Below are 13,464 nucleotides of genomic sequence, written 5' to 3'. Positions count from 1 at the left end.
GTAGAATTAGGGGCTCTTTGCAGCTGTCCTGAAAGAGACAGCCTCCATGTAAGGCTGGGCTGGTCAGAGGCCAAAGTGAAGGTGTAGAAACAGACTGCCAGTAACCATCACTTCCTCCAGCCTCCCCACTTCCCTGCGTCTGGCCTCCTGGCACAGTCTGCTGGTCCACACCCTGTGCAACCTCAGCCCAGGTCACATTTGTCTCTCCCTGCAGGCCCCCTGACCACACAGAGCAGAGGGAGGCTTCAACCCAGAGCTGGCTCACTCTTCTGAGTCCCAGCCCTTCCCAACCCAACAGAGGTTACTCCCAACCTCTGAGCCCCAGTTCCTTCACCCATGAAATGAGGCCAAGAACACTTTCTTAGGGTGGCTGTGACTTATGCGGGATGAAGGATAAGGAAATTGAAAATGAGAGACCATTTCTTATCCATCAGATCAGCAAAGGTTTTAAAATGGTGATACTCAGTGCTTAGGACCATATGATGAAATGGGACATTTTCATATCCATGTTTCTGAGGCTGTATGTCAGTGCAATATTTACTAGGGATTATTTGAAAGTCTATTTCAAAAAGTATATCAAAGTCTGTAGGCAAATCTATAGAGAGAGAACATAGACAAGAGGTTGCCCAGGGCTGCGGTGTTGAGGGAAAACGAGGAGTGACTGCCAATGGGTAGATTCTTTGGGGAGTGAAAAGCTGTTCTAAAATTAGATTGCTGTGCCGGTTGCACAACTCTGCATATCCTAAAAGTCACTGAATTGTACTCTTAAATGGGCGAATAATATGGTATATTTTAATGCACAGATTTATGTACAAACTTGTCTCAGCATCATTTACAACAGAAGCAGTTTTAAACAATCCTTCCCACTAGCCCCTGGAGTACCTGGCATCCATCTTAGGGCCAAAAGAAGAGTCCTCCAAACGGCAACACCACCAAGAAACAGAATAAAAAGCTGACTGGGGAGCTAAGTCCTGATCATGCTTGCACCTGGATCAGGCCTTGCCTGAAGCTACCCCTGGACTGTGTAGTTACAAGAGCCTAAAATTCCTATTCTGCTGAAGCAAGCTCAGGTTGGGTTTCCACTAGTTATAATCAAGAAAATTATAAATGTACATGGCAGAGCTGTCCAGATACACACCCAAGATGATAGGCCTCCCAACAGTTCACATGAAAAGCCAAGGACAAAGAGGGTACCCTCTTACCAAGAAGGGTCTGCTCCGGGCCCCACTGGTTGTTAGTTTGCCTGCCCAAGACCACTGCCACTCACACCCACATAAATACACAGATGCCACGGACAGCACTGGGTGGATTTTTATTTTAATGTCAAAGGCACAGCCTCCCAGATGAGCTGAGGCAGTGACTGTGGATGCCCAGCCCAAACCCCCAAGCCACCCCACCCCCACCCCCACCAGGGGCAGCTGTGCCAAAGGAGAGGGGTGGGTAAGAAGGGGGCCTCCCCTTTTAGGGAGTCGCCTACCTCCTCCCTTAGCCCCAACAGGGGAGAAGCAAGTGACATAAAGAGAGGCAACAATGCTTCAGGGGGTCCCCCAGGGCCTTCCTGAACCTCCAACACAGGTCTTTGGTGGACATAATTGCACAGACAATCCATAAAGTGACAGCTTGAGAGCAGAGCCTCGGGGAGGACGGGAGAGTTCCGAGTTTCTCCCCGTGGGAACTCAGTGCTTAGAAATGGGGAGGAGCCCTTCCCTGCTGGAGTAGCCCCCTGGGGGAGAAGCTCCTTCAGCCAACAGAGGCAGTCTTAGCAAAGGGCCCCCCACCCCAGCCTCCGCCAGGCTCCCCGGCAGGCCCTCTCCCTCCCTGCATCTCTAACTCTATCCGATAAGACATAAAAAATTCTCTGCTTATAAAAATACTTCTGCTCTGTCTGGAGTGGGGGGAGGGGAGGGAGGGCAATCCCTGGGGATGGGGTGGAGCCGATGAGCTGGAGGCCAGGTCAAAGCCCCTATGGGGGGAAGAGGGGTCACAGTGGCGGGGGCTAGGAGGAGGGCAGGGGGCCGTTGGCTCGGCGGGAGGCTCCCTTGGAGGCTGGGGGCCGGCCGGGGGCGGCAGGCACCGGGGAGACGCGGCGGGAGGCGGCCGCGCTCCGCAGCTTCTGTTTCCGCCGCTTGGCCAGCGGCGCGTTCTCCACGCTCTTCAGGAAGAAGCCCTCTCGCTTGCCCCGGTTGAACGCCTGACAGAGAGCACACCGCGGGTCCCACCACCCGCCAGGCCTGGACTTCTAGATCCTAGCTCTGGCTCCCGTGCCGGGCCCTCCCGCCCCACAGGCCCCTGGCCTCCGGCCTCCAGCACCCTGAACGGTCAGGCCCCCAACGGGCCAGAGACCAGGGCTCAGTTCACCCCACCTTCCCGGGCTTTGAGAACTGCGCCCCCTGGGCACCCCGCCTCTCCAGGCGGGTCCACACCCCACGCCCACCCACGGCCCCGCGCCTCACCATGAAGGTGACGCTGAGCCCCGAGCGCACAGCGGGCCCCGAGGACTCCAGCACGTCCGGCGTCCGGAGCGGGGGCGAGGAGCGCGCGCTGCCGTCCTGCAGCCACGAGCTGCCGCGCAGCCCCTCGAGCTTCAGCCTCTTGGTCGGGTCCACGGTCAGGAGCCCTGGAGGTGAGGAAGCATCGGGGCGGACTGTGTGTGGAGGCTGCCCCCAGAGGGGTCCTAAGGGCCCCACTCTCCTCGCGGACCAGTCCTCTCACCAGGACACTGAACCCGGTGCCGATCCCTATCCCACATGAACGACCCCATGGCCTCCCCCTCCCCAGAGGGGTTCTGTGACTGTGGCTCCGCACCTCGCACAAGCTCCTTGGCCTCCTCAGACACGTTCTGCCAGGCCTCGCCATCAAGGGAGAAGCGCCCCTCTCGGATCTTGCACATGATCTCCGCGGCCTGGCTCTGCCCGCCCTGGCCCGAGGCCCCCTGGAAGGGAACCTGCCCCGACAGCATCATGTACTGGGGGACCAGGGGGAAAGTGAGACGGCGGCTGCGGGCCAGCAAGGGGAGGCTGACTTCTCAGCCCACCCCCAGGCCCGTTCCCCTCTGCCCGAGGGTAATTCCTGAGGCCCACTGGCGATGACGCTGACCTCCAACAGGGGGTGCTCTCAACGCCACAGCGCCCCTGCCTCCACGTCAGGACGGCCTCTGGCCCCAGCCTCATACCAAACCCTGCCCCTAGCGCCCCTGTGGTTGCCCTTCATCAGGAAGACCCCTAACCTTAGACTCGGGTGATCCTGAACCCCTCCGGGGACCCGGTCCCATACCAGAATGACGCCGAGGCTCCAGAGGTCGCAGGACTCGTCGTAGCCCTGCTGCGCCAGCAGCTCGGGGGCCGCGTACTGCAACGTGAAGCAGGGCGTCTGCATGGGCCCCGCGGGGCTCTGCGGGCGCAGCCGTGCGAACCCGAAGTCGATAATCTTCACCGGGGCTCCAGGAGTGTCGTCAGCGTACAGGATGTTCTGGAAGGGAGGCAGCCGGCGTCAGAGACCCGCCCTCCTTGCGGCAGCACTACCCCGCCACCGAGGCCCGGCCACCAAGGCCCCGCGCCCACCTCGGGCTTAAGGTCGCGGTGCACCACGCCCGCCTCCTCGTGCATGAAGCTCACGGCCGACACCAGGCTCCGCAGGATCTGGCTCGCCTCGGACTCACTGAAATGCCGCTTCTTGCGGATGTGCTCCAGCAGCTCCCCGCCCCGCAACAGCTCCAGTACCAGGTACGTGTGCAGCTGCCGGCAGCAGGGTCGGCGACGGTCACCTGGACCGACCCACCGCAAGCCAGGCCCCCGCCCCAGCCTCAGGACTCAAACGTGGAGCCCCGACCTCAGGGAAACCAGCAAGAACCACCCCTGCTGCTTCCAGGACCCCCACCCCTTGGTCACCTTAAATCCTACCCCCCACGCCCTCCCCAAATGCCATTCTCTGGCCATTTGTAGCTCCGCCTTGCGGTCCTCCAGGCGGCTCCCCTCAAATCCCCGACCTCCCGCGGCCCCCTCAGACCCCGCCTCCGTGCACCCCGCGTCCCACCCCGCCCGGCCCAGGAAGGCATCACCTGGTCGTGATGCACCTCGTGCAGCTTCACCACGTTGGGGTGCGACTGACACAGCCGCAGGGCGGCCACTTCGCGCTGCGTGTTCGCCTCCAGCCTGGGGGCGGGGCAGAGGGTCAGGGTGGACGGTCCCCCAGCCCCGCCCTCCCGGACTCCGCCCCTCCGGCCAGGCTGGGGGGGGCGCCCCAGGCCCGCCCACCTGCGGCTGAGGATCTTCACTGCGAACTCCTGGCCGCCCTGGCGATGGCGGCAACGGCGACACACGGAGAAGCTGCCCTGGCCCAGCGCAGGCTCCCGCAAGTCCAGCTCGTACTGCTGGAAGAAGGGCGAGTCCTGGGGGTAGAGGGGGCGCGTCAGAGGTCCCACCTGGGAGCCTGAGGCCACACCACACTCCACCTCCCAGAGGTCCCGGTTTTCGCCCATGTCACACCTGCCCAGCCTCCCCAAGGCAACTCCCCGCCCTGGCGCGGCCCACCTGCATCATGGCGCTCCTGGCCACGGCCGCCCTGCCCGGCCGGTCTCCAGCGCCAGGTACTTCCAGCACATCGGTCATCACAGCGTTGTTTTGGTCAAACAGGATGGAGGGTGCCACGAAGGAGTATCCCTGGTTGGGGAGGGAGGTGGGTCAGGGGCGGGTGGGCATCCAGGGGCTGGATATGGAGGTGGTGGAGTCCCTGGAAGGGCCAGACCTGGTGGGGAGGAGGGCAGGCAGAGGAAGATTCCAGAGGGGGGGGGGGTTGCTGCTTTTGCATCCTGGCACACACGGGATGTGCGGACATTTTATTTATTTTTTTTTTTATTTTATTATATATATATTTTTTTGTGCATGTGGACATTTTATTCCAACTTGTTCTATGATCACTTGGGGTCATGTCTGTCCCCCACCAGTCTGCGACACCCCCCCCATTATAGTTAAATCTTAGAGAATGTGGGTCTGGAGTTGCTGGAGACAACCTCAGGATCTTAGATGAAGTCCCTGTGCAGAAAAGCAGAACCAAGAGACAAAGAGATTCCTAATGACGTAGGTTCAGCACCTGGATGCAGCCTTAAAGGGAATCACCTGGCACAATATAGTAGCCCAAAAAGTGACGGGCAAAGGCATGAAAAGACTGTGACCTGGCATCACACCTGCTTAGCTTGTGAGAATTCAACTGTGCCCACTGACAACAACAAAAAATCTTTATTCCTTCCTTTCAAATCAAGCTTCGGCCTCGGGGAAGCTACTGAAGAAATGTAAAGAGAAACCAGAATTAATATTTTGCCTTTCCTAAGGATCCATGTCCTTTCAATTCAAGGGATTCTCAAGGTTAATTTTAATGTCTTTTCTCCTAAAAATGCAGCCCCACTGTGCACTAGCATGCAAGCTCCACACGGGTGGGATTATTGTCTGTTAGGTTCATTGATACATCCCCAGTGCCTACATCTGTGCCTGGCACATTGTAGGCACTCAACACATATTTTTGAGTCATGAAATAAATGTATGAAGTAATGAATGAGAGTAACCATCCATTCACAAGTACTTTCTCTGAACCATGAGACAGTGGATCCTTCAAGCACAGAGCTGTGGCTCATGAGAGCTTCACAGAGGGGACTGATCCATCCATACTTGATATTGGCCTGCTTTTATTTAATAGCTGTAGACCATGTCCTATAGGCCAGGCCCCCACACTGGGCATAGGGCTACAGAAATTAAACAGACAGTTCCCGCCCTCTAGGAGCTTCACACCAGGGAAGACAGTCTCAGTTGGGCTGTCAGGACACAACCTGACAAACTGCTCAGAAGAAGGTGCTGTCTGCAGAGGACTGGTGCACAAGGAAAGTGCAGCCCAGGGCCACAGGAGTGGGGAAGACTTCACATAGGGGCAGCCCTGCACAACCTGGCTAGAAAGATCAGTGGGAGTTTGCCAGGGGAGCAACAGTGGGGAGGGCACTCCAGGTGGAGGAAACTGCATGCGCACAGGTACAGAGGTGTGTTGTGGAACCTCCGAGCAGTTCATTGCTGCTAAAGCATCAAGTGGGATAATAGCGCTGAGGAAAGGGCTCAGAGCAAGGACCACACCAGGCAGGGCCTTGAATGCTGAGAAAAGGAGTTTAGTCTTGTCTAACGGGCCTAAGCTTCTATAATTGGGTGGAGGGGGTCTGTGCCCCCAGGAATGTGATATGGCATGCCAATAGGCATGCAAAGCGACAGTAGAAATATGGCATCTCTTGCTAGGCATCTACTTAAGCAAGTGAATAATTCAATAATTTAAAACAATATTTTTACATATCAATAGAGATATGATGAAGTAGAAGGAAAATTAACGTGAAATTTAAAGATAAACGATGAAGTTCAAAGACATGTCCTGCCATGGTGGTCTCTATGACTGACAACTCTAAGTACCCCACAAGCAAAGAGGTCGGTGGGGAGATGCTGAGTCCTGATCAGACGCAGGGCTATGCAGTGCCCATGGGTCAGCCATGGCAGAGGCTGGCTCCCCCACATCTGGGGTTCCATGAGTTCTCACCTGGAAGATGCGAGAGTCCCCAGATGGGGGGCTTCCAGGGGGTGAGTAGACAGGCTCCAGCCGAGTAAACTCTTCTGCAAAGTTGCTCACATCCAGCTCTGAGCGGATCTGGGGTCGGAATGGAGCTGGAATCTTTCTGGCAGCCAGAGCAGCCCAATCCAGACCCTGGAAAAAAGAAATGAGAGAATGGGAATCAAAGGGCAGGAAGTGGAAGCCCCTCTCCGCTCAGGCCGTCCTCGCTGGGCAGCTCCTCAGTGAGGTAAGGGTCTATCTTGCACTTGGGGGAAGGGGTTCTTCTTGCCTCCCCAGCTTCTATGTCCCTGGCTCTGATAGCCCAATCCCTATTTCCCTTGGAGACTCACCCTCCACCACACTTAGTCAATTCTAGGGCTTTTAATCGAATTGGTATGCAAAACAAACAAATATCTTTCTTCTATTACACTTAAATCTTAGAGAATGTGGGTCTGGAGTTGCTGGGGACAACCTCTAATGATGAAGTCCCTGTGCAGAAAAGCAGAGCCAAGAGACAAAGAGATTCCTAATGATGTAGGTTCAGCACCTGGATGCAGCCTTGCCTGAATTCAGCACACTTTTCCTTCAACTTTTCTCTTATGGAAGCTAAAACATGCCCTTTTATGTTTAAGCTAGTGTGGCAGCGCCTGTTCACTGCCTGCCCAACATTCGTTTTCCTTGTCTTCCTTAGTTCCATAGCCCCAATTTTATTCCAGGAAGCAATGTGCAAACTAAAACAATATTTTACAAACTTCCTTATAGTTAGGGGTGACCAATAACTTGCAAGCAAATATTGGGAGGCAGGAATCAAAGAAAAGATCTTCAAGAGGAAGATGAACGGTTGACAAGTGTCCTTTTGGCCCTTCCCCTCCTTCTTTCCTGCTTCCTGCCTGGATATCAGCCTAGATGGCAAGTGCTTCAGCAATCATCTTGGACCATGAAGCAAACCTGGGGATGGAGGCTACATGCTAAAAATGAAGGAGCATTTAAGAAAAAAAAAAGGTGCTTGGATTCATGAAGACACCACAGCAATCCTGGCCTGCCAAACTCTAGATTTCTTTTACATAAGAAAATAAATAAACAAATGCATCTCATTTAGACCACTGTTCATTCCAATATCTGTAAACAGCCAAACTCTATTCCATGGATATCACCATTTTTTAGTTAGAGTTTTTGTCACTTGAGGCCAAGAAGCCTGACCTAGACTTGAAGGCCCCAGTTTTGCCACCAGGGACCTCAGTTCAGTATTGCCATCACCAAAGAGGCTGTCTTGAGAGAAGGGGCAATGAGGGGAACACCACTTCTGAGCATCAAACATCAAAGGCCTTGGAGCCTCTCTGGTGTGATTACTGGTCAACCCACTCCCAGCACCCAGGGCCTGGCTTGTACTCAGGGCGGGTTGAGGAATTCATTTAAGGAAACTGACACTGCTTAGCCACTTCCTCTACAAAGTAACACCTTGGCCGCAGACTTACATTCCTGTCTGAGAAAACATCTCCGAGGGCCCTTCTAGGCAGGTACTGTACTTGCAGGGAAGACTCCAGGAGATGACACTTGTATCAGGGTAACTGAGTGCCTGGCCCGCAATAGATGCCCATAAATGAGTGCTTTTGTTACAATGTCAGACAAGTGGCAAATCTGATGCCCACATGTAAACAGAACATAGCACTGAAGAGCATGGGCCTTCAAGTCAGAGGTCTGAATCTGGGCTCCACCACTTCCAGGCTGGGTGATCTTGGGCAAAGTACTTAACCTCTCTGGACCTCAGTTTCCTCATCTGTAAAGATGAGGATAATGAGGGTGGTTCTGAGGGTCACGTGAAAAAATACAAGCAAAGGGCCGACATACGGCAGGTGTTCACTGTTACAGGATCCTGCTAGGGAATGACACTGGCCATGCACAGCACCCAAGCCAGAGCGGTCTCTCAAGGAGACAAAATTCACTCTGCCCTGCACTCCAACCTGCAAATGCTCTCAGCAAGTAAGCAAAACCCACATGGCTACCTGACCGTCCATCTGAATTACAGGCACACGGACTGTACAGGGACAAAGAACAAAACGCCTCAGTGGATGCTAAGAACCTAAAGTGTGGCTTTTACTACTAATTTTGGCTGGCAGGAGACCTGGGTCTGTGTCCAGCTCTACACATTTACTGTATGATCCTGGTGGGGGAGGACGGTCACCTCCCTTCTCTGAACTGTCCAATGGAAGGATTAATGAATCTCAAGTCCCTGGCAGTCCTGACAGTCGATGAACCTAGAATTCTTTCCCCCAGGAACACATCTTCCACGTTTCACTAGAGATGGATGAGAACATATGCCTGCTTCCCAGATCTGGGGATTTTTCTAAATCAAGTGAAGTTGGCCAGTCTCAGACCATCCCTCCAGTGTCCCCGAGCCCAGAGCAGCAGCCCAGCTCCAGTATGTGCAGAGAGGCATGGAGGCAGCTCAGGAGCCTCACCTGGAAGAAGCGGTGGTTCTTAACTTCCTGTGCCCCCTGGGGCCCCGCACCCAGCCGCTTCTTGGGGTCCTTGCAAAGTAGCCGCTGCAGCAGGTCCTGCGCCACAGGCCCGATCCGAGGGGGGAAGGGAGGGGAGCACTTCAGGATCCGTCTGGGAGGATTTGGGGGGCGTCAGGGGCAGCGAGTCCCCCCACACCACTGCCCAACCACCTCAGCTGCCCTCCACATCCAGCCCCACTCACCGGGACACCTCCGCCTGAGTGTTCCTCTCGCCCTCCAACGTGAAGGGTGAGGCGCCTGTCAGCAGCTCAAAGATCAGGATGCCCAGGCTCCACCAGTCCACAGCCTGCCGGGGCCAAGCCAAGGTGAGGGATGTAGCCACCCTGGCCTCACCCCACCACCACCACCCAATCCCCTGCCAACCCACCTTGCCATGCCCCGACTTGCTGCGGATGATTTCGGGGGCCATGTACTCGATAGTGCCACAGAAGGAGAAGGTTCGCTCTTTCTGGGAGGGCAAGAGGACCCATTTTGGACACCCAGCAGCTCCCAAGGCTCAGAGTAGGACTCAGAGTAGGACTCGCTGGACCCTTGTGAGGGTTGGAGCAGTGGGAATTTCCTGAACACAGGGTCTGGGGCTATTGACCTCTGCATCCCAAGAAACGCAGAGCCAGACACGGAGCAGGAGGAGGCAGGAAGAGGACAGCTTGTGGGGGTGCAGCGTGCCGAGACTGTCTTCACTCACCTCCTCTGTCAGGAACTCCTTGCTAAGCCCGAAGTCTGTGAGGACAATGTGGCCCTCAGAGTCCAGCAGCACGTTCTCCAGCTTCAGGTCTCGATAGATGATGCCCAGCTGGCAGACGCAAGAGGGGCAATGAGGACTCCTCCCCGGACACCACCAGGAGAAAGGGATCTCCAGTGCAGGCATGGGTCCGGGGTGGGACTGAGCCATTGGATAGGAAAGGCCATTGAAGAGGCAAAAGCAAGGAAGGGGGACTCGATGGGGGACTCCTGGGGGAGCAAGCCCCAAGGTCCCAGAGGCAGGAAAAGTTGTGTGAAGAGCCCCATTTCTAAAAGGCTTTGGAAGCCAAGGCATGAGGTCTCAGTTTGAGGAAGTCCTGTGAACATGACCCCAGGAGGCAACCCCAAGTTCCTTGTGAGAGGAAAGCCCCTTGGGGGAGGCACCAGGTGAGAGAACTCCACCAGGCAGTGCTGAGGCCTTCATTCCAGGAGGCCTGGGGAAGCAGCTCTGGGCCCCACTATCTCCCAGGAAGCCCAGGGAGAGAGCCCTGAGGCCGTCGTGTTTGGAGGCCCTTTAGAGGGCCCAGACCCAGTGCCCGTGGCAACAGGCGTGTGGCCAGGTCCTCACCCACCTTGTGCAGGTGTTCAAGAGCCAGCACGATCTCGCCCCCATACACTCGCACCTCAGCCTCCTTGAAGTGCTGGCGCTGGTAGAGGTGGGTGAACATCTCGCCGCCATTCACATAGTCTGGGGGGTACGGTGGAGTTTGGGAAGCAGCCCCCACAAGTGGCCCCAACTGCTTCCTGGCCTCCAAGGTTGGTGGGTGCTTGCCCTTACCCAGGATGAGGTGCAGCTTGGCATCGGTCTGGAAGGCGTAGTGCAGTGTGACTAGGAAGGGTGCCTGGCGCACCAGCTCCAGCACCGTGCGCTCAGTGCGTGTGTGCTCCCGCGTCTTGGCACGCTGCACCAGCGCTGCCTTGCGCAGCACCTTCATGGCATACAGCTTCCCTGAATCGTGCCCGCCCGCCTTCCGCACCAGGAACACCTTCCCGTAGGCTGTAGGAGCAGGGAGTGGGCAGAGGGTAGGCTGTGAGCAGAAGGGTGATACAGACTGGTGGTTGTGGGAGTGACGCCAACCCAGGAGGGTATGCAAATTGGAGGGAGGAGCTGGGGTGAGAGGAAGGGAAAGGTGTGCACAGCACCAGGAGGGTGCTTAGCAAAACCAGGGATGGGGTGTGCAAACCAGCTGGGGGGCATGCAACTCTAGGAGGCCTGCAGAGCAAGGTGGGGGCGGGGCATGCGCAAACCCATGGAAGATCGGACAGATTTGAGGGAATGCAAATCCAAGGAAGGAGGCAGAGGTGCATGCGGCGAGGGGAGGGATGTGCAAACCTGAGCTGGGAGTTTGCAAAGCGGAGAAGACGGCTCTCATGTCAGAGCAAGGAGAGGAGCTGTGCAGATCACTAGGGAGGGCTGCAGGCACCCAAGGTGTTGACAGATTTGGGAGGCCCTTGCAGGACAGAGCGGCCCTGAGAGTGGGCATGCAAACCCTGGCCAGGTGGGGTGGGGCAGGCAAGGAGGCTGTGCCAGGAAAGGGTGGGGGGCATAGCCGGTTGCCTGGCCCAGGCCCGGGAGGGTGTGCCGGCTGGAGGCCCAGGACACCGTGCCTGGGACACCCGCCGGGCGAGTGGGGGTCCTCACCTCCCGTGCCCAGCACCTTGAGCAGCTCGAAGTTCTCCACGCTCACCTTCTCCTCGTGCCCGGTCAGGTTGGCTGTGGGCGCGGGGCAGGGGGCGAAGGAGCCCAGTCAGTGCAGACCCCTCCCTGCGGCCCGGGCAGCGGCCCCCGCCCCGCGGCCCCGCGCCCCACCTTCCGTGATCCGCAGCTCCACGGCGCAGCCCTCCTCCTCGTCCTCGTCCCCCATGGCGGGCGCGTCGCTGGCCCGCGCTGCTGGCTCCGGGCGGGCGGGCGCCGGTTACATGGCGGCCGGGCCGGGGCGGGCGCTTCCTGGTGCCGCCTCTGGTCGAGCGGGCGGCGCCGCCTCCCTGCTCCCCGCCCCGCCTGAGTCAGGCGCCGACGCGACGGCCCGCGCGGGGGCCGGGCGCGGGGGGCCGTGGGGGCTGCTGGTCCCGCGGGCGGCGGGGCGCTGCGCTTCCTGACCGCGCGGCCCTCCCGAGGACCTTGGGACCCCCCCCCCCCCGGAGCCTGCCTGGGGTCCAAGGACAACCTGGGCCCCGGCTGCGTAGACGCCCCCAAGCCAGGTGTCTGCCCCGGGACGCCCGCTGAGACGCCCAGCCTGTGCCCCCCAGGGTGCCAGCCCTTAGGGCGGCCCAACGGCTCTAATTCTTAGCCACCAGTGAAAAGGAGAGATTTCATAAAATTCACAGTTTTCGATCCCTGCTGGAAGGCTGCAAATAGGGGAGGCGTCGCCTTGACAGATGAGTGGCCGAGGCCACACAGTGCCCTTGTCCAGCTGCTGCCAGCACCTCACTCGGCCTGGCCCACCATTCTTGGTGTCGGGCAGCCTAAGAGGGTGTTTGGGTCCAGGAACCCACACAGCCCATCCGAGACCCTCTCCCCTGGGAATTTGCCTTCACATGGGTGGGGAGGTGTCTAGGAGCTCAGGTGCCCTGAGAACCAAAGCCCTGTCTCTGGGCTCCGCCTACCCAGGGAGCACCTACAGGGGGCACTGAGAGGGTGCTGGAGCCAAGTCCCACCCCATGGCAGGGAGAGGTCAAGAAATCTCTTTATAGCTGATCTACAAAAGGACCTCAGGTTTCAACCAACCTTCACAGCCCACCCAATGTCACATACCCCTCATGTGGTTCTGCCCCCTATTGTCCCTAAGCCTGGCACGGTGCCCATGCAGAACCCAGAGTAGGCCTCAAAGGGGTATCAGCCCTGGCCGGGTAGCTCAGTTGGTTAGAGTGCCATCCTGATAGGCCAATGTTGCAGGTTTGATCCCCAGTCAGGGCACATACAAGAATCAACCAATGAATACATAAATAAGCAGAGCAACAAATCAATCTCTCTCTCTCTTGCTCTCTCCTCCCCTTCTCTCTCTAAAATCAATCAATAACTTTTTTTAATTAAAAAAAAATGTTTTTAAAGGGGTGTTAGAGCCACACAGGTGGTCTCTCACCTTTGGGCCGAGAGCCCTGGCTGGCCTGTCCTCCAGAGCCTCTTCCCCCTCCCGGATAACCAACAGGGCCACCAACAGGGTGGGCAGCCATCAAACCCCCACCCTGAAGCCTATGGGAGGGGGCTTCCAGCTAGAGGCCAGGGGTCCACTCCCACCCCATCAGCTTCTGAAACTGGAACTAAAAAGAGGCAGGCAGAGCAGCAGGTTATCCCCAAGGGGGCTGTGGAAACCCTTGAGTCAGGCTGCTGCAGGTCCCCCTGAGGAGGCTGGTCTGGCTACCCCTCCCAGCTCTGCCTACCCTCAGATTCAGGCTGCCTCACCTCAGTCTCAGCCCCACCCTACCCTGGGCAGCCCCAGGTGCCTTGACTCACGTCCTGCCACCCAGCCTAATTGCCCCTTCCTGGATGTCATCCTGGAGGCCCTGTGTCCACACCACTTCTTGTATCCCTCCATGACAGCCCGGTGACACTCACCAGGCTGGGAGCTCCCTGGGGAGGGCTCAACCCCAAAGCAGTGGGGGAGAAATGATGAGACAGGAAAAGGTGAGA

The 13,464-nt window shown here is 57.4% G+C and overlaps 1 protein-coding gene across 1 annotated transcript; it reads right to left on the bottom strand.

Annotated features, from left to right (window-relative positions):
• Nucleotides 1-1,289: 1,289 nt before the first annotated feature.
• Nucleotides 1,290-11,698, bottom strand: RPS6KA4 (ribosomal protein S6 kinase A4). Its single transcript, XM_087821954.1, has 17 exons — nucleotides 11,644-11,698; nucleotides 11,476-11,547; nucleotides 10,612-10,830; nucleotides 10,406-10,521; nucleotides 9,778-9,885; nucleotides 9,460-9,540; nucleotides 9,275-9,378; nucleotides 9,033-9,183; nucleotides 6,562-6,726; nucleotides 4,530-4,658; nucleotides 4,254-4,387; nucleotides 4,058-4,151; nucleotides 3,561-3,734; nucleotides 3,274-3,468; nucleotides 2,806-2,965; nucleotides 2,454-2,617; nucleotides 1,290-2,191 (listed from the first exon to the last, which is right to left on the bottom strand). Exons 1-17 carry the CDS (start codon nucleotides 11,696-11,698, stop codon nucleotides 1,997-1,999), a joined length of 2,316 nt encoding a protein of 771 aa, XP_087678080.1. The 3' UTR covers nucleotides 1,290-1,996.
• Between the last annotated feature and the right edge of the window lie 1,766 nt (nucleotides 11,699-13,464).

This window comes from Miniopterus natalensis, chromosome 11, assembly GCF_054644295.1.
Source record: "Miniopterus natalensis isolate mMinNat1 chromosome 11, mMinNat1.hap1, whole genome shotgun sequence".
In the NCBI taxonomy this organism is placed as follows: Eukaryota; Metazoa; Chordata; class Mammalia; order Chiroptera; family Miniopteridae; genus Miniopterus; species Miniopterus natalensis.
Note: the sequence above shows the minus strand (reverse complement) of the source record. Positions and strands in the feature narration are given on the sequence as shown.

What these genes read in the sequence shown, in the direction of transcription:
- RPS6KA4 (XM_087821954.1), bottom strand. Translation starts at nt 11,698, where the DNA reads ATGGGGGACGAGGACGAGGAGGAGGGCTGCGCCGTGGAGCTGCGGATC. An exon ending in CAAGGTGCTGGGCACGGGAG is followed by an intron (nt 10,831 to 11,475) that starts GTGAGGACCCCC and finishes CTGCTCCTACAG; the next exon opens with CCTACGGGAAGGTGTTCCTG. An exon ending in ACGAGGTGCATCACGACCAG is followed by an intron (nt 3,735 to 4,057) that starts GTGATGCCTTCC and finishes TGCTGCCGGCAG; the next exon opens with CTGCACACGTACCTGGTACT.